General features: G+C 48.8%; 1 protein-coding gene and 2 pseudogenes across 1 annotated transcript in view; 1 reads left to right on the top strand and 2 right to left on the bottom strand.

Annotated features, from left to right (window-relative positions):
• Positions 1-18,010, bottom strand: part of NPHS1 (NPHS1 adhesion molecule, nephrin) — a 76,674-nt gene that overhangs the window by 37,410 nt on the left and 21,254 nt on the right. Inside the window, exon 3 of the mRNA XM_066638809.1 lies at positions 307-498. Coding sequence (XP_066494906.1) covers positions 307-498 — 192 coding nt within the window. The remainder of the gene's footprint in view (positions 1-306; positions 499-18,010) is intronic.
• On the bottom strand, positions 15,065-15,180 carry LOC136661802 (5S ribosomal RNA; annotated as a pseudogene).
• LOC136661810 (5S ribosomal RNA) lies at positions 15,392-15,508 on the top strand (annotated as a pseudogene).

Genomic DNA, 18,010 nt, shown 5'->3' with positions numbered 1-18,010 from the left:
AATTAGTTTTACTCTCAGGTAAGGGTACACAGGACTGTAACTGTAGCCACTATGCTACACCTGCTGCCAAGGATCCAGGGCACCACTGAACCAGGTTGGTTGGCAACCTTCAGTCTCAAAAGACTATGGTATAAGCCTACAGCACCCGGTATTCCCAAGCGGTCTCCCATCCAAGCACTAACCAGGCCTGACCTTGCTTAGCTTCTGAGATCAGACGAGATCAGGCATGTGCAGGGTAACAGGATGGAGTGACAAAGCTGGGTCAGATGGACAATGCTGACAATGGATGCCGATATCTTCCCTTACCCTTGCTTGGCTCTCCCACCATGGTGTAGCGAGGGAACCTCGGGATGTCCCGGTTGGGGCCCAGCAAAAGCCCGTCCTTCACCCACTGCACAATGCCAGAGGGGTTGTCCAGCTCACACTTGAGCAGAGCTGTCTCTCCTTCAGCGGTGCTGGTGTTTTGTGGTTGCACACGGAAGGCTTGATGAGCGTTGTCTGGAAGGCAACACAGCAGATAAGAAACATGAGCACGTAACATGAGAACACAAGAAGAGCCCTGCTGGATCAGGTCAAAGGTGCATCTAGTCCAACTTCCTGTATCTCACAGTGGCCCACCAGATGCCACAAGGCAACAATAGACCTACATCCTGTTGCCACTCCTTTGCATCTGGCATTCAGATGTAGGGCACCTCTAAAACCAGAAGGTTGTGCATCCCCATCATGGCTTGTAACCTGTGATGGACATTTCCTCCACCAATCTGTCCAATCTCTTTTTGAAGGCACCTAGGCCGGGTGCCATCACTGCATTCTGTATCAAGAAGTTCCACAGACTAATTACATGCTGGGTAAAGAAATATTTTAGTTAGGGTTACCAGATACAATGGGGGACAGAGTGCCTCTACTTTTAACCATTGCATAGAAGAGGGAATGTTTACAGGTGCAGCTTTTTAAATGCTTCCCAGAGTTTCATCTGCCAACATTCCCTGTTCTCTACAATGGTTAAACGTAGAGACACTTGGTCGCCCTTTGTATCTCATAACCCTAATTTTAGTGGATGTCCCCTGGTTCTTTTGTTGTGTGGGTGGGCAAGGATTAGAAAGGACAAAACACTTCTGCTCACTCATATATGAACTCCAGATGGATCGCACCAGGCCATTGCTACTTCTATAAACTCAGGAAAGGGAACAACTAGAATTCCCAGGTTCAAAATATGTCCCATCAGGCTTCTTGCCTTGTTAGAACATTTGTCTGCAAAAGCGTTGGACTGCAAGAAGGGGCCATGTTGGCAATCTTCAGTCTCGGAAGACTATGGTATCGCACTCTCAAAGGTGGTTCTGGAACAGCATCTAGTGTGGCTGAAAAGGCCGATTCGGGAGTGACAATCCCTTCCACACTGGGAGCAAGTGCAGTCTGTCCCTGATCTGTCTCCCTGGCTATGGGCCTTCCTTCTTTGCCTCTTTGCCTCAGTCTGTTGGCCGAGTGTCTCTTCAAACTGGGAAAGGCCATGCTGCACAGCCTGCCTCCAAGCGGGCCGCTCAGACGAAGAAGAAGAAGGGGCAGAGTTCAGGTTTTGCAGAATCCCACTGTCATTTTCAGTAGGACCCTGAAACCCACCAACCAGAGACGTGTGGACACTGCTGAACCCCTACCTGAGACCCTGGACAGACACTGCCAGTCAGTGTTTCCAATACTGACAAGATCAGAGGGTGTGTTGGGACACCAGATGGGTCATGACCCAAACTCAAGTGGACCTCCTGCCATTTTGTTTTGAGGCTCAGGCCTGAACAGTTTAAAGAGTGACCTCGTCCCTTGGTCTCCCAGTCATTCTCCTAACTCTCCCTGCCGCAACACCCTTTGATCCACCTCTCCTTGCCCCGTGTCCTCTTTTCCTCTCCCTCTCCCTTTCCAAACTGAGACACACTGCTGCGATCTGCACTTATCTCCCCCCCTTCTCCTCCCAACTGGCCTGGAAACAAAAGAGGCAAAATGACCCAATGATTTATCAGCACCAAGCACTAAAAGAGGAAGGGTGAGGAACGATGGAAGTGTGGGTGCTCAGGCACCTTCCCTTCTTTTACACCAACCCTTGAACCCCATGTTGCAGACTGGATTCGAGGTGGGTCTCAAAGCTGAAGACCGCTGGCTTAGAGCGGCCATGGTCCCACATGGAAAAGAGCAGTTTCAGTTCGAAACAAGAGGCTTGGGAGGGGGGGAAGGTTGGATTTTTCCGGAGACATCGTAGACCCAGATCATTTGGAAGAAGCTTTCTAGAATCATAGAGTTGGAAGGGACCCCCAAGGTCATCTAGTCCAACCCCTGCCTGTAGCAGAAAACCCTCCTAAAACATCTCCAGGTGACTGTCGAGACTCTGCTTGAAGACCTCCAGTGACGAAGAATTCACCACCTCCCTCAGCAATCTATTCCATGCCGACCCCCCATTCCTTTACTGTCTAGAATTTCTTTCTGGTATCCAACCAAATATCCTCTCTTGCAGTTTGAACCCATATGATCTGTTCTCAGAGACAGTGGAGAACACATTTGTTCCTTCTTCCACATGACAGCCCTTCAGGTATTTGAGCAGCACTATCATATCTCCTTCTCTTCTCCAGGCTAAACATAACAAATTCTCTCAACCTTTCCTCATAGGGCTTGTTCTCCAAGACTCTTCTAAAGAGAAAGTAGGAGGTATTTAGGAACTTCTCCCCCCCCCCCACCCAGGTTGTTGCAATAGACAACCACAGCAAATCACCCTGTCAAACACGGCCAAACCACATGGGGAATGTTGTCAGCGTGATATGTTATGCATGCACACATTTGCTGCGTTGTGGCTGGGAGACCCAGGGGAACAAGCAGTCCTGGCCCTGTCAGTTTAAAAAAAAAAAAGTCAGCCATCCTACTGAATTCACCACCATCTCGCTTGGATGTTGGGTGAAAAAAATGGTTGGCAACCTTCAGTCTGGAAAGACTATGGTATAAGCCTACAGCACCCAGTATTCCCAGGCGGTCTCCCATCCAAGTACTAACCAGGCCTGACCCTGCTTAGCTTCCAAGATCATGGTATAAGCCTACAGCACCCAGTATTCCCAGGCGGTCTCCCATCCAAGTACTAACCAGGCCTGACCCTGCTTAGCTTCCAAGATCATGGTATAAGCCTACAGCACCCAGTATTCCCAGGCGGTCTCCCATCCAAGTACTAACCAGGCCTGACCCTGCTTAGCTTCCAAGATCATGGTATAAGCCTACAGCACCCAGTATTCCCAGGCGGTCTCCCATCCAAGTACTAACCAGGCCTGACCCTGCTTAGCTTCCAAGATCATGGTATAAGCCTACAGCACCCGGTATTCCCAGGCGGTCTCCCATCCAAGTACTAACCAGGCCTGACCCTGCTTAGCTTCCAAGATCAGACAAGATCCAGCATGTGCAGGGTAATGTTAGACAAATTCATGGAAGAGGGGAGTTTTCAATGGCTATCAGCTATGATAGCTAAATGGAACCTCCTTGGCCAGGGGCAGTATATCTCAGAATGCCAGATGATTCAGTCAACAGAACTGTGGCCTTTGTGCCCTGCTTGGGGGCTTCCCACATGCATCTGACAGCCACATTGCACACAGGATGCTGGATGAGACAGGCCTTTGGCCTGATCCAGCAGGATTCTTCCCACTAAGGCAGAGTTTCTCAGCAACTGCTAGGGAAGATTAAGAGGGTTCTTCTTTATTTACATTTTTCAAAAAATGTATACTTATTGTAAACTTATAATTTACTTAATTAACTTAGAGCACAACCCTAAGGTGCTCTTGCACCGGCCTCTGGGTGTCACAAAAGTGCCATAAAGCACTTCTGCGCCACCGGGACAGTTGGCAGGCCAGCACATGGAGAAGCACTGGGCTCTGGAGGTTGAATCCAGCCTCCCCAGAGCCAGCCCACGGTTAAGTTTGAGCTGGCAGCAGGACACCAGCACGGAGGTCTGGGGTGGACAGGGGGAGGGCATTCCAGGGTGCTCTTTCCAGAGTGGGGGAGAGTAGGTGGCAGGCAGACTGGTGGGAAGACTGGGCCCAGGAGGGGGACTGGACCAGGATCCAGTACTTATGCCAGATCCGAACCCCTCTCCCGATCAGTCCGATCTTACACTGGGCTGCTCAGATCTGTGCCTCCTATGTTGGTGGTGCAGATCTGAGTAGCCCCATGGGGTGGCTGCTGCATGACATGGGGTTAGGGAATGAATTCCACCTACTCAACCCAACCCAACACTGCTCTGGATACCAGTCGGCCTACCTACTCCAGAGCAGGTTAGGAATGGGCTGCCCACTTGATGTTGTTGTATAGGGGGTGTTAAAAATGTTCCTGCTTGATGATGTCACAGCTGGTCATGACATCACTTCCAGGTTAATGACATCACTTCCAGTAGGTCTCATTCTAAAAAGTGGGTCCCAGTGCTAAAAAGTTTGAGAACCACTGCACTACGTTCCTAAACAATGAAAAAGGCTTGGTATGGCTGAATAGCCATTACGATCTCTAAAAGGTTTCACGGCAGAGTTTCCAGCCTTCGAGGGGTCCGTCTGGGGAAGGGCTGCACTGCTGAAGCAGAAGAACACGGAACTCCACTCATGTCCACTACGCCGGAGAGACGTCTCTGAGCTGGACTTCCACTGAACTTTCTCACCTCCTTCCATCAGGTTGAGAAGGAGAAGGCAGATGAACATGTCACTCAAGCCCCAAGGCACCATTCTGACGGGCTGATGCTCAAAGAACTGAAGTCTTGGGATGTTGGGAACCTGCAAGGAAGGATCAGGCAACAACAAAAAAAAAAAGCTGTGAGTTGTAGCAGCAGGTGGCAGTAGGGGAACTGATACCTGTCCTCAAGTGACCCAGTGGAGAATGTTGAACTTCAACACAGGGCTGGCCCAAGTCTTCCTGGAACCTGTGTCAAGTGCCTCTTACTCACCTTGTAATATGCCAACCTCTGCTCTTTCCTCTACCTGGACTGCAAAAGAAAGAGGGAGATGGAGCAAAAGGGGAAATGTGGAGGAGTGGTGGGCTAGAGCAGGGGTGCCCAAACCCCAGCCCGGGGGCCACTTGCAGCCCTCGGGGGCTCTCAATCAGGCCCTCGGGGAGCCCCCAGTCTCCAGTGAGTCTCTGGCCCTCCAGAGACTTTTTGGAGCCCGTGCTGGCCCAATGCAACTGCTGTCAGCAAGAGGACGACTGTTCAACTTCTCACCTGAGCTGTGGGACAAGGGTTCCCTTCACTAGTTGCTGTTTCACGTCTGTGATGCAGCAGTGGCAGTGAAGGAAAGGCCGGCCTTGCTTTGTGCAAGGCCTTTTATAGGCCTTGAGCTACTGCAAGACCTTCATTCAATCATATAAGTTCCATCTCTAATATATTCATTTATGTAAATTTATTCAAATTTTAAATGCTAAATTAATTCTTTTTTCCCCCCGGCCCCCAACACAGTGTCAGAGAGATGATGTGGCCCTCCTGCCAAAATGTTTGGACACCCCTAGTTTAGAGAGTCAGCATGCCATTGATTCCTTTCCAATCTATGCTGCTTCATCCACAAGTCCCCCAAGTCCTTCTAAATTCTTGAGGTGTCTTATAGACTAACCAAGTGATATTAGCATAAGCTTTTGTGGAGGACAGTCCTCTCCATCAGATGTGGAGGACAAAGCTTCTGCTGCCATCAGTGGGTGAGTCTTTCAGGTGCCACAGGATATTTGGTTGTCTTTGCTGTTAGAGAGTGACAGGGATCCCCCCTCTAAAATGCTTGCTTCTCGGCAAGGTATATGCCTCTTGTACTGTTCCACCACATGAAAGGGAAAACTAGATAATCGTGTGTGTGTGTGTGTGTGTGTGTGTGTGTGTGCGTGTGCATCTGTGTGTGTGTGTGTAGGCAAGAATGGCCTTTGGAGCTGTAGGGCCCAGTTGGAGACATTGTTTTGCAGGGCCTCAGGCTCACAGCCGGGGTCTGTAATTCTTAGAGATATAAATAAAATTTATTACAGACTTTCTATCTCACTGGTAGAATGGAAAGCCATCCCAATGCACACAAGTGCATGTGAGTTAATGGACCAAAGGAATCGAAGCACATTTTGATATAAAACTGCATACATGCCGGCCTACAAGGAAACCAACAAAATGTATAGATTACCTTTCAAAAGGAAATAGATACATGGCGACCTCTTTTAGTGAATGTGAAATGATTTAGTAAAAATGTGGGTTTTATTGTGTGTTTAGGAAAAAAAACTCAGAGTGTCCATTGCATAAGAACATAAGAACAGCCCCACTGGATCAGGCCATAGGCCCATCTAGTCCAGCTTCCTGTATCTCACAGCAGCCCACCAAATGCCCCAGGGAGCACACCTGATAACAAGAGACCTGCATCCTGGTGCCCTCCCTTGCATCTGGCATTCTGACATAGCCCATTTCTAAAATCAGGAGGTTGTACATGCATATCATGGCTTGTAACCCGTAATGGATTTTTCCTCCAGAAACTTGTCCAATCCCCTTTTAAAGGCGTCCAGGCCAGACGCCATCACCACATCCAGTGGCAAGGAGTTCCACAGATCAACCACACACTGAGTAAAGAAATATTTTCTTTTGTCTGTTCTAACTCTCCCAACACTCAATTTTAGCGGATGTCCATTTGACAAGCCTTGATTACCGTAGCACAGAGCCCCCCTTAGGAGCGGGGAGCAATTGGTCCAATTGGCTTAAAGCTGCCCCCCCCATGTGTGTGTGAGTCCCTCTCCCTCCACACACATAAAGCTGCGATGGGGGAGCTGACCAGCCTCAAACCTCAACACAAGAGGGGAGGGTTAACCCCTTCATGCTCATTTCCCACCCAAAATTGCTCCCCCTAGCAATTGCCAACCACTGCTTCAGGGGTAAATAGGACTATGGTGAAAGGAACATCTTTGATGGAGAAAATGAAACTGGAGGGAAAAGGTTCATCCCACCCTCTTTGCATGCCACAGCCCCATCTGAACCAACACCCTCCCCCCTCCCCCCCACACACACACTTTTACCTTCAAAAATAGAGGGTATTTTACTGGGCTGTCAGTTGCATTGAGTTTTCTACCCAAACACCCAAGATCACTTTCCTGGTACAATCTTGTCTCAGCTGCAGAGCCCCTCTAGACGGTCTCAAGGAAACCGCTGTCCTTCAGCCACACTTCTCCATCACGGCCTTCCCTGGCAAGCCTGCAGGAGAATGAGAAAGAGTGAGGCATGACCCAGCATTGCACTCTGAACGGGCATGGTGTGTCTACATTCATATGAGCAACGGCACCCTTTCAGAGCTCTCCCCAACTTTTCCCCATGATCCTACCTGGTTTGTCCCCAGCGGCAGAGTTTCAGACTTGACTCCAAACAGCCCCCTCCAAAGCAGGCCTGGGATGGCTGAGATTCCAGCACTGTTCCCTCCTCCATACACCCCTGGCCATCTGCACCCTGTAAGCCCAGGAGTCAATGATGCAAGGCAAAGAATCCACCCCACACTCCGTGGGAGAGATGTTGATGAAAGATGTGGGAGAAGGCTGCTGGGCAATTAAGGCAACTCTCTAGCACAGCGATTGCCAACAGGCTGTTTTGCTTGGGTTTTTTAATTTTCACTTCCCAGAAAAGACAAATACAACTGTCAACTATCTTGTTGTGAGCCGAGTCTGACAGGCTGAAAAGCATTTAACTCTTTGCTGGATGATTTCAGCCCATGCCTTTGGAGATCAGAGAATCCCAGGGCACCAAAGAGAGTTGATCATCAAAGGGTGGAGACAGGCAATAGCTTTGAAGGCAGGAGGAAAGGAGTCTCTTTTCAATGGGGTACATATGTCTATCTCCATCTCCTTCTCTTCTCCCTACTGTCCCACCTGGGCTGAATGTCACATTGTAGGCTCTTTGGGGCAGGAACTTGTCCATCTCTAGTTTGTAACATGCCCCTCTGGAAAAAAAAAAATATGTAACTGAAAAAACCACTGTCTTTCTCCAGCTAAAGATTGGTTTTTCCTAGATGAAAAAAAAGGGGAGAAGCTATAGCATAGTGGTAGAACCCATTTCTTCCGTATAGAAGTGCTATTACCCTATAACAGCAATTTTCAATCTTTTTCATCTCGTGGCACACTGACAAGGCACTAAAATTGTCCAGGCATGCCATCAGGTTTTTGACGATTGACACCATGCTGCCAGTGGGGTGCTCACATCCCCATTGGCCCAACTAATAAATGATCTTCCCCCAAATTCCTGTGTCACACCTGTGGACCACTCACAGCCCAGTAGTGTGCCATGGCACAGTGGTTGAAACTGGTTGCCCTATACATTTTGCATACCTACTACTGTCAATCTCCTGCTTGCTCCAACCCTTTTCCCCTTGGAGCCAAGGCCGGCCTTTCCATGAGGCCAACTGAGACAAGTGCCTTCTCTCTTCTCCATTCCTTTTTTTCCAAGCCAGGGAGTGGGAGGCTGGCACATCAGTAGGTAAAGAGGGTAGCATTTTGGCACATCCTTTCAAGAGCCCGGGACGTCTTGCTAGTTCACACCAGACAGGCGACCAGACAGTTCACACCAGACGGTGGTTCAGTTCTACAAAACACATAAAAGCCAGGGATCCATCAAATCAGAGGGAAGGCAGGAATCCCATTCAGAAAGCACCGCTATGCAACAGGTTAGCCGTGATGTCCTCTGGACTCCCCGTGAGAACTGCTGTCACCAAAGATAGCTCTTACAGACTAAACAGGCAGTGTAGAAGAACCACACACACACACACACACACACACACACACACACACACACACCCCACAGAAGGTACTCCTGAAGCCACCCTAATGCAGACAAGTTCTTACCAGTAGAGGGCAGCGGTGCTACATGTACTAAGCCGTGATGGTGAGGGCACCATAAAAAATGTAAATCTGTCCAGGGGCAGGGCAAATTTTAGAAAACAGGTGTCAGAGTCACTGGCTTCTAAAGATCAGGTCCTGCAGAGAGAACAACCACCCCTATTTGTATCCACAATGCTAGGGGTGATTAGCAATAGGCTTAGCCTAGCCGGGACACAGACCCTGCTTCCCTTAGCAGAACCACAAACTGCACACATAGGGCCATGCCACAGCTTACGCGAGGCACATCATTTGTCCTTCAGTGCCTGCTCTTTGTTTCCTGACTATGGTTGGCAACCTTCAGTCTCGAAAGACTATGGTAGAAGCCTACAGCACCCGGTACTCCCAGGCGGTCTCCCATCCAAGTACTAACCAGGCCTGACCCTGCTTAGCTTCCAAGATCAGACAAGATCAGGCATCTGCAGGGTAAGCAGGAGGATCCTACCAGGATCAGGACCTGGTGCGGGAGGAGAACGGACTTTTGCCCCCACTACAGATCCAGATCTCTCCTCCTCTCCCGCTCCCCCACACACCCCCTATTGCAGAAGCCAACACAATTCTCCAGGGAAAGGAAGCTGCCAAGGGCATTAGCCACCTGCACAATCCGCGATGCCGAGGAAGTTTCACGCCAGGTGTGTAGCAATTCATGACCGATATATGCGCTCCTCATTGCAGTGCAGGTATCATCATCGCAGGTATAATAGCTCAGCTATCTGATCTGATTTCAGGAGCGGGCGATGGGAGCGGGTCACGCCGCAGCACAGAACTCATTAGCAGTCGTGCCATCACCCAGCCGTGTTGAACTTGCAAAAGCCATGAGTTAAAGGCACCGCTTTTTTGGCCTGACCTCTCCACAGCCTCGCTCGGAAACAGCGGTCTTGACAGCCAGCTGGAGGCACCTCCAGCTGGGTCTTTGAGGATGGTCTCATGCCGCGTGTTCAATTGCAGCATGCACCTTTGGCTGAATCAGCCCACGCTCACAACTGTGGGGCTTTGTAGGCTTCAGGCGCATCAGAGCACACAGTACCTCCAATGGTGGCGTGCAAAGCTGCCAACCTGGGTACCGGCTAAAAGCAAAAACAGGGAGGGGGGTTTCTACAGCCCTCCCCACACATGTGCGGGAAGATCAGTAATGTCCCACACAATGCATGTGCATAGAGGAGGGAGTGCATAGAGCAGGGATGTACAAAACCCGGCCCTGGGACCACTTACGGCCCTTGAGGTCTCTCAATGCGGCCCTCTGGGAGCCCCCAGTTTCCAATGAGCCTCTGGCCCTCCAGGGATGTGTTGGAGCCCGCACTGGCCCGACGCAACTGCTCTCAGCCTGAGGGCGACTGTTTGACCTCTTGTGTGAGCTGTGGGATGAGGGCTCCCTCCACTGCTTGCTGTTCCACATCTGTGATGCAGTAGCGGCAGCAAAGGAAAGGTCAGCCTTGCTTTGTGCAAAGCCTTTTATAGGCCTTGAGCTATTGCAATACCTTCATTCATCCATATAAGTTCATCTTTAATATATTCATTTATGTAAACTTATGTAAATTTATTCAAATTTGAAATGCAAATTAATTTTTCCCCAGCCCCCAACACAGTGTCAGAGAAATGATGTGGACCTCCTGCCAAAAACTTTGGACACCCCTGGCATAGAGGATCGCCTGCTGATCCTCACTCCCACCTCCTACATGCATTCAGCATAATTTCTAAAAGAGTGTACAGTATACACAAAGAGTTTCCCAGGGCCCCCGACATCTTTCCCAGGGTTCCCAATCACATTGACAGGACCTATATTCATATAGTTTATACTCTCTTTCAGAAATGCTGAATGTGCTTCCTCCTCTTGGTGCATTCATTAAAATGCATGAAGAGGACTCCTGTGGAAGGAATATATACGGTTACCAGAACTCTTTAGATATGGCATCTGCATGCTCCTTGTTAGCGTTACTAGATTTTTGGCGCAATCCTAACCCATTTTCCAGCTCTGACATAAGGACAATGCAGCTGCGAGGTAAGGGAACAAACATTGCCTTACCTTGAGGAGGCCTCCATGATTGCCCCCCAACTGCAAGATGCAGCATATGCCCCACAGGCACAGCTATGCCAGTGCTGGAAAGTTGGTTAGGATTGTGTCCTTTATTTCACAGACACTGGCACTCGGAAGGCTCAAAAGGCCTGGTGTGGTGACGTACCATACCAAACACAGCCCAGCAGCCATGCCTGATCCTGTGGCCTGCCTGATCCTTTTTACTGGTCCCAAACTTTAAACCCTTAGCAGGTGACGAAACATGGCTCGTCAGATGCATGCCTTGATGGCTCACAAGGCCTGGGACACAGAGGTGGGACTCAAGGAATGTTCTAAAGCAGGGGTCTCCAAACTTTTTGGCCAGGGGGCCACATCAAATGTCTGGCACAGTTTTGAGGGCCAGAAAAAAAACAATTTAAATATAAAATTTATATAAATAAATTAGAGATGGAACTGAGATGTGTGAATAAATGAATGAATGGGCTCATTCATTCAACCTCTCTGGCCCTTAGAACACCCTCCAGATGCAACCAGAGCATAGTTCCGTCATGTTCAGCAAAGTGGGCCAGGGGCTTTCAGGGAACAAGAGGTTGGCCGCGGGCCAGATAGAGGCTCGCCCCAGGCTGCATCTGGCCCCCGGGCCGGGGTTTGGAGATCCCTGATCTAAAGGACCACTTTCTTCTGAAAACACCTGCTCATTCACACAGAATATCATGAAGTCCCAATTCAGGTACCTCTTTCCAGAGATTAGAAGCAAATAGAAGCAGGGCCTCCTTGGTGGTGACACCACACCTCCTTAGGGTTGTCCCATGATATCCAAGCAGCTTTCATTTAAGCACCAAGCATATGAACTTATAAAGCTCCCTCTTGCTGAGTCAGACCATTGGTCCACCTAGATCAGTAATGTCCACACAGGCTGGAAGTTTTTTCCCAGACCTACCTAGAGATGTCAGCCCTTGAACCTAGAATGGTCCACAATTAAAGCTAGTATTCAGGCACTTTGCCCCCCCCCCACCTTGCTGTAGCCCCCTATGAAGCCCCCTATCTGATTCTCTCGGACTTTTATTGGAACTGCTAAGCACATCTGAACAAACTTACATTTGCTTAAATGGAATGTGTGTGTGATCTGTTGCCCATTCATTCATTCATTCATTCATTCATCAGTTGTCATTGGACAAGGTTGTATACAGTGCTAGACTGGACTTTCATTTATTGTCTGAAGGCTGCAATCCTAACCTCACTTTCCTGGGAGTAAGTTCCATTGAACAAAATAGGACTTACTTCTGAGTAGACCTGGTTAGGATTGTGCCCTCAACCATTTAAATCTATTAGCCCCTTTGACCCCAGAGAAGTGGCAGACGTGGGATATAAATACTGGAGACCTGTTTAAAAAATAAACCAACCCACTGATGAGGAGCTCCTCTGTTAAGTAGTTAGAAGTGAAACTTTCTCACGAAAATCTTTTTTAATTTCTTATTCAGGCAGAAGTAATGGAACAGAACTAATACCCCAGCAGGTGTTCCTCGATAGGATTAATGGATGATTATTAATTTCTGCTGCACTTCATGGTGCACAAAACACAATCTGTAGCTTGTGGCTGTCCTCAGAGCAACCCTGGTGGCTAAGAAGAGGCGGTTTGCTGAACATCTCTCAAGGGCTGATGTGGGGATGGTCTGGGATTGTATCAGAACATCCCTTTGAGTACGTTGATTCACCCCAACAAACTTGGTCCAGCTAGATGCATGCCCAGGAAGTCTTGGATGGTAGAATTCTCCATGGGGACAAGCACCCAAAGTTTGGCCAGCAGTGGCCCAAGACCATCCAACTGGTAGTCCATCCAACCACATAAGAACACAAGAAAAGCCCTGCTGGATCACTCCAAAGGCCCATGTAGTCCAACTTCCTATATCTCACAGTGGCCCACCAGATACCTCAGGGAGCACACAAAGCAACAAGACACCTGCACCCTGTTGCCCCTCGCACCTGATATTCTGAGGTAGACTACTTTTAAAACCAGGAGGTCGCACGCATAAAACATGGCTTGTAACCTGCGACGGACTTTTCTTCTAGAAATCTATCCAATCCCCTTTTAAAGGCATCTAGGTCAGATATCATCACCAAATCCAGCAGCAAGGAGTTCTGCAGATCATTACCCGCTGGGTAAATAAATATTTTCTTTTGCCTGTTCTAACTCTCCCAACACTCAATTTTAGTGAATGTCCCCATCTTCTGGTGTTGTATAAAAGGGAAAAGAACATGCTTCTATCCATCCCCAGCATAATTTTGTACGTCTTAATCATGGTCGCTCTGGGGCACCTTTTCTCTAGACCAGGGGTGTCCAAAGTTTTTGGCAGGAGGGCCACATCATCTCTCTGACACTGCGTCGGGGGCCAGGGAAAAAAAGAAATAATTTACATTTATAATTTGAATAAATTTACATAAGTTTACATAAATGAATATATTAAAGATGGACTTATATGAATGAATGACGGTCTTGCAATAGCTCAAGGCCTATAAAAGGCCTTGCACAAAGCAAGGCTGGCCTTTCCTTTGCTGCCGCTACTGCATCACAGACGTGAAACAGCAAGCAGTGGAGGAAGCCCTCATCCCACAGCTCATGCGAGAGGTCAAACAGTTGCCCTCACGCTAAGAGCAGTTGCATCTTAGGCCAGTGCCAGTGCGGGCTCCAACAAATCTCCGGAGGGCCAGAGGCTCATTGGAGACTGGGGGCTCCCTGAGGGCCACACTGAGAGGCCTTGAGGGCCGCAAGTGGCTCCAGGGCCAGGGTTTGGACACCCCTGCTCTCGACTGAAGAGTCTACAAACCCTACAGCCTTTCCTCATAAGGGAGGTGATCCAGCCCAGAAAGATGGAAAGATGCCTCCCCCTGTCACCAGGACACATTTGAAAAGGCCTGCTCACAACTGTTGAGCTGTACCAAGCACGACCCAGTAGAGGGTAGTATCAAGCTGTCGCACCCTGGCCACTGTGTGCCGGCATGCGTGCAGATGAGCGTAATGGGGTGACATATGCCCTTGGAAGCAGCTGAGGGTCTAATCCGCCAGCAGAGAAGGGTTTAAGGCCTCGCCGGTTTAAACCTCCAGACCGTGTGAAAATCCCACCTCAGTCACAGATGGGAAATGGGGGATCACGAGAGGCGAGCGCAGGCCACATCCGTGGCCAGGATCCCCAGCTCTGCCAGGCTTCTCCCTGCCAACTCGGAGACGGCAGTCCTCAAAGGGACGCAGGGCGAGGTGAAGTCCAACAAGATGCAGCCTGACCACATCTGAAAAAAAAAAAAAAAAACATCTCTTGGTCCTTAAAGAGAAACAGGTTTCCAAGATCTGAGGTGGCCGGGAACCATGGAATCATGGAGTTGGATGGGACTCCCCAAGGTCATCTAGTCCAACCCCCTGTCCGTAGGATTCTATACACTGGATTCTATACACGCCAACACTGGGGTGTGGCTCTCTTTCAATGCATTGCAAACACACCCCAAAGGTTTGCTCTCTGCCACGTTGCCCAAACGCGGAAGCCCTTCCTGTTCGCCAACGCTTTTGGCCCGGCATTTGCTTCACCTTCCCTGCCCCCCCTACTAAAAATGCCCGACTCTGTGTTGACCCAACATTCCTCCCCTCCTGTCAGCATGCATCCTGCTCGGCTTCTCCTCCTTTCTCCTTTTCTAATTAACAGTAGGGCTATTTGGCAATTAAAGCGCTCCTGTTAATGAGATAACAGGATTAGTGGAGGGACACCATCCAGTCGCCCCCTTAGCAAAGGCCGGACTAACGACTAACACCTGCCAAGATTAGCAGGAAGGAGATGGGGGGGGTCATGTATGGGTCTGAGCTTCTGCTGGCTTCTACCCCAATCTCGGGTGGGATCTTGGCCAAGACCGAGAAGCCAATGGGAATGGAGCTGTGCTGCAGACAAATGTTATGGCATGGCATCTCCGACAGGCATCCTCTGTTACCCCCACATTTGTTCTTGAAGATAATGGTTGGCAACCTTCAGTCTCGAAAGACTATGGTATAAGCCTACAGCACCCGGTATTCCCAAGCGGTCTCCCATCCAAGTACTAACCAGGCCTGACCCTGCTTAGCTTCAGAGATCAGACAAGATCGGGAGATAGTGTTCAGTATAGGGAGATGGTTGGCAACCTTCAGTCTCGAAAGACTATGGTAGAAGCCTACAGCACCTGGTATTCCCAGGTGGTCTCCCATCCAAGTACTAACCAGGCCTGACCCTGCTTAGCTTCCGAGATCAGATGAGATCAGGCATGTACAGGGATGGACAACAAAGTTTAACCTCCGGCCATCCTTGAGCTGCCACTAGATTCTGCACCAGACTCTGCCTTGATATCAGATCCCCCCCCCCCCATTTTTCAAGTATTTGTAGTATTCTGCCCTTGCCACTCACATACCCTTCCGAAACTCAGGGCTTGGCATGCATCCAGCCTAGCAATTCTACTACCCGGTCTCTTGTCCACAATCCTATGCACACATTCCTGAGAGTAAGCAACTGTTACCCTGCACATGCCTGATCTCGTCTGATCTCAGAAGCTAAGCAGGGTCAGACCTGGTTAGTACTTGAATGGGAGACCGCCTGGGAATACCGGGTGCTGTAGGCTTATACCATAGTCTTTGGAGACTGAAGGTTGCCAACCATAAGCCCCACTAAAGACAATGGGACTTACTTCTGAGTAGACAAGCATAGGCATGTGCTCTCAGACTCACAGCATGAGAACAGAAGTGATGAAATAATAAAAATGAATATTTTTAATAAAAATATTAAAATGTTAATTATAGCTTATATAATTAATGAAATATCAAGAATTGCAAATAGCAAGAAAATTCTTAATGAGTATTATTAAAATAATAAAATATGAAAATAAAATCAATTAATTCAATTCAGAATACCTTTACTGGCATTTAAAAAATCATTTAGGCTACAAGCCTAAACAGGTCTACTCAGAAGTAAGTCCTATTTTGTTCAATGGGGCTTACTCTCAGGAAAGTGTGGTTAGGATTGCAGCCTTAATTAAAGTTACTTTCCCACCACCACTAGGCAGCCACAACTAGAGTATAACATCCAGGGTAAGAAAGACAGGTCTCCAAAGTGTTACTCGCAGGTAAGCTTTCGGCCTTGAATTCTCAGTTGAGGGGTGCTTCCAGACAAAGCATGGTGTAAGCATGGCAACCATACAGAATCCCTGTACAGAATCGCCTCCAACCAGGGTGCTGAACTAAATCTAAGCTCAAACCCCAAAGTCAGTTCAGAAAGATGAACTCAAACTGAATCCAAACCCAGTGGCGTAGCTAGAGGGGGGGCAAAACACTAAGTTTTGCAGGGAGCCTCACTGCAGCATGCAAGGTGGGGGGAACAGACAGAAGCATACCCCTGGAATGGCTCCGAAAGGGAGGGGTCGCTTGCACGCTGCAGTGAGGCTCCCTCCAAAACTTAGTTCTTCCCCCCCTCTAGCTATGCTGCTGTCCAAACCTCAGAATTCTTGGTTGCCTGCCTCAATCTGGGCCCAAACCCCTCAACAATTAAAAGCGGTGATTTATTCTACGCAAGCAATTCAGACATCAGGCACTCAGCTTTGAACTATACGACTGCAGTATTTTTTTACCCTGTGTTTATCCTGTTATATGTACTTTGTAGGACAACAACATCAAAAATAAACGGCTTGGGTATATAAGCTTTATTCTCCCCAAGTTAAATATTTATTGTATTATTTGAGAGAATTATGGCGCAAGCAAAAATGTTTGCGATTCTTCAGCGTGAGACGGTTCAAGCTGTTGAACCGGTGCCCAAATCACTTTCTAAAATAAACATCTGGACCGGAGAGTTTAGAAATGTTCTATTGATTCTTCTCCAAGGGAAGACCTGGATCTGCAGAAGTGCGCATGAAAAAGACCTGGGTCTGCAATCCTGCGTGGACACTTAACGTGGGACTAAGCCACACGGACATCAGTGGGGCTTACTTCTGAGTAGACATGCATAGGAGTGCACCATAGTTACGTTCGCAACCTACAGACCTAGCATGAGCCAGCAGCGTTATGCAGCGGCAAAAAAGGCTAACTCGATGCTGGACTGCGTTACCCAAGGCAGAGGGGTTCAGATTGCACCAAGTCAGAGTTCCCCTCTGTTCTGCAGCGGTCGGCTCTCACTTGGAGTACCGAGTCCCGTTTTGACCACCAGATTTTAAGAAGGATCAAAGGTTCAAAGGAGGGCAAAAAAAGATGGTGAGGGGTCCAGAAGCCAAGTGCTGTGAGGAACAGTTAAAAGTGTGTGATACGCCTGGACTATTTATTCAATTTTTATCCCACCTTTCCCCCCTAAACAGCCTAACAAACAATTAAAATACATAATACAAAGGGGTCCTCTCTGATGACTGAAGGGTGTGCCAACAGTCTTCAGGTATCTGAAAGGCTGGCATGAAGAAGTAGGGGAGAATTTGTGGCTCCAGAGGGCAAGGCTTGAACCAATGGATTAAAATGGCAGAGAAGTGGATCCAGGCCAGAAAGCCTATCTGTAAGTACTGCCTATCTGTAAGTACTGTCTGTCCCGGGCAGTCATGGGCTTCCCTGCTTGATTTTCATGTAGAGGCTAAACAGCTACCTGCCAGGGATGTTGGCGGCCTGCACTGAGCATGGGGTTGGACTAGATGACCTCAAGGGTCACCGCCAGCTCTAACATTCTATAACTTCAGGGCGGTCTTATCTCCTCCTTTAAGCCTTGATGCAACCAAAGCATTCTCAAGAGCTGCAATAAATACTTAGAACAATAGCAAGGCTATTCTTCTGGTCCAGCACAGTCCCCCTCCTTTTGCTGAAACCCTAGGTAAGATACCAGTCGAGGGTTGTCTCAAAACAGCAATCCAGCTTCTCCACACTCTGGGAGAGAATTTTGGCAGGTGCTCCTTGTCCTGCTGGAGCCAGCCAACCACATCTTCCTATAGAACTAGGGCAGTTTCGCTGATAAAAGAGCCCGGCTTGGGTAATGGACAATCAAGTGTGCTGCCTTTTATCCCCAGTCAATTCCAGGGGATTAGTGTTTCCTGAACATCTGCATGAAACACTTCCTGGATCCAGGGCCCACTCAATGAATGGCCATAGAAGCCCAGTGC

This window comes from Tiliqua scincoides, chromosome 10, assembly GCF_035046505.1.
Source record: "Tiliqua scincoides isolate rTilSci1 chromosome 10, rTilSci1.hap2, whole genome shotgun sequence".
NCBI lineage: Eukaryota > Metazoa > Chordata > Lepidosauria > Squamata > Scincidae > Tiliqua > Tiliqua scincoides.
Note: the sequence above shows the minus strand (reverse complement) of the source record. Positions and strands in the feature narration are given on the sequence as shown.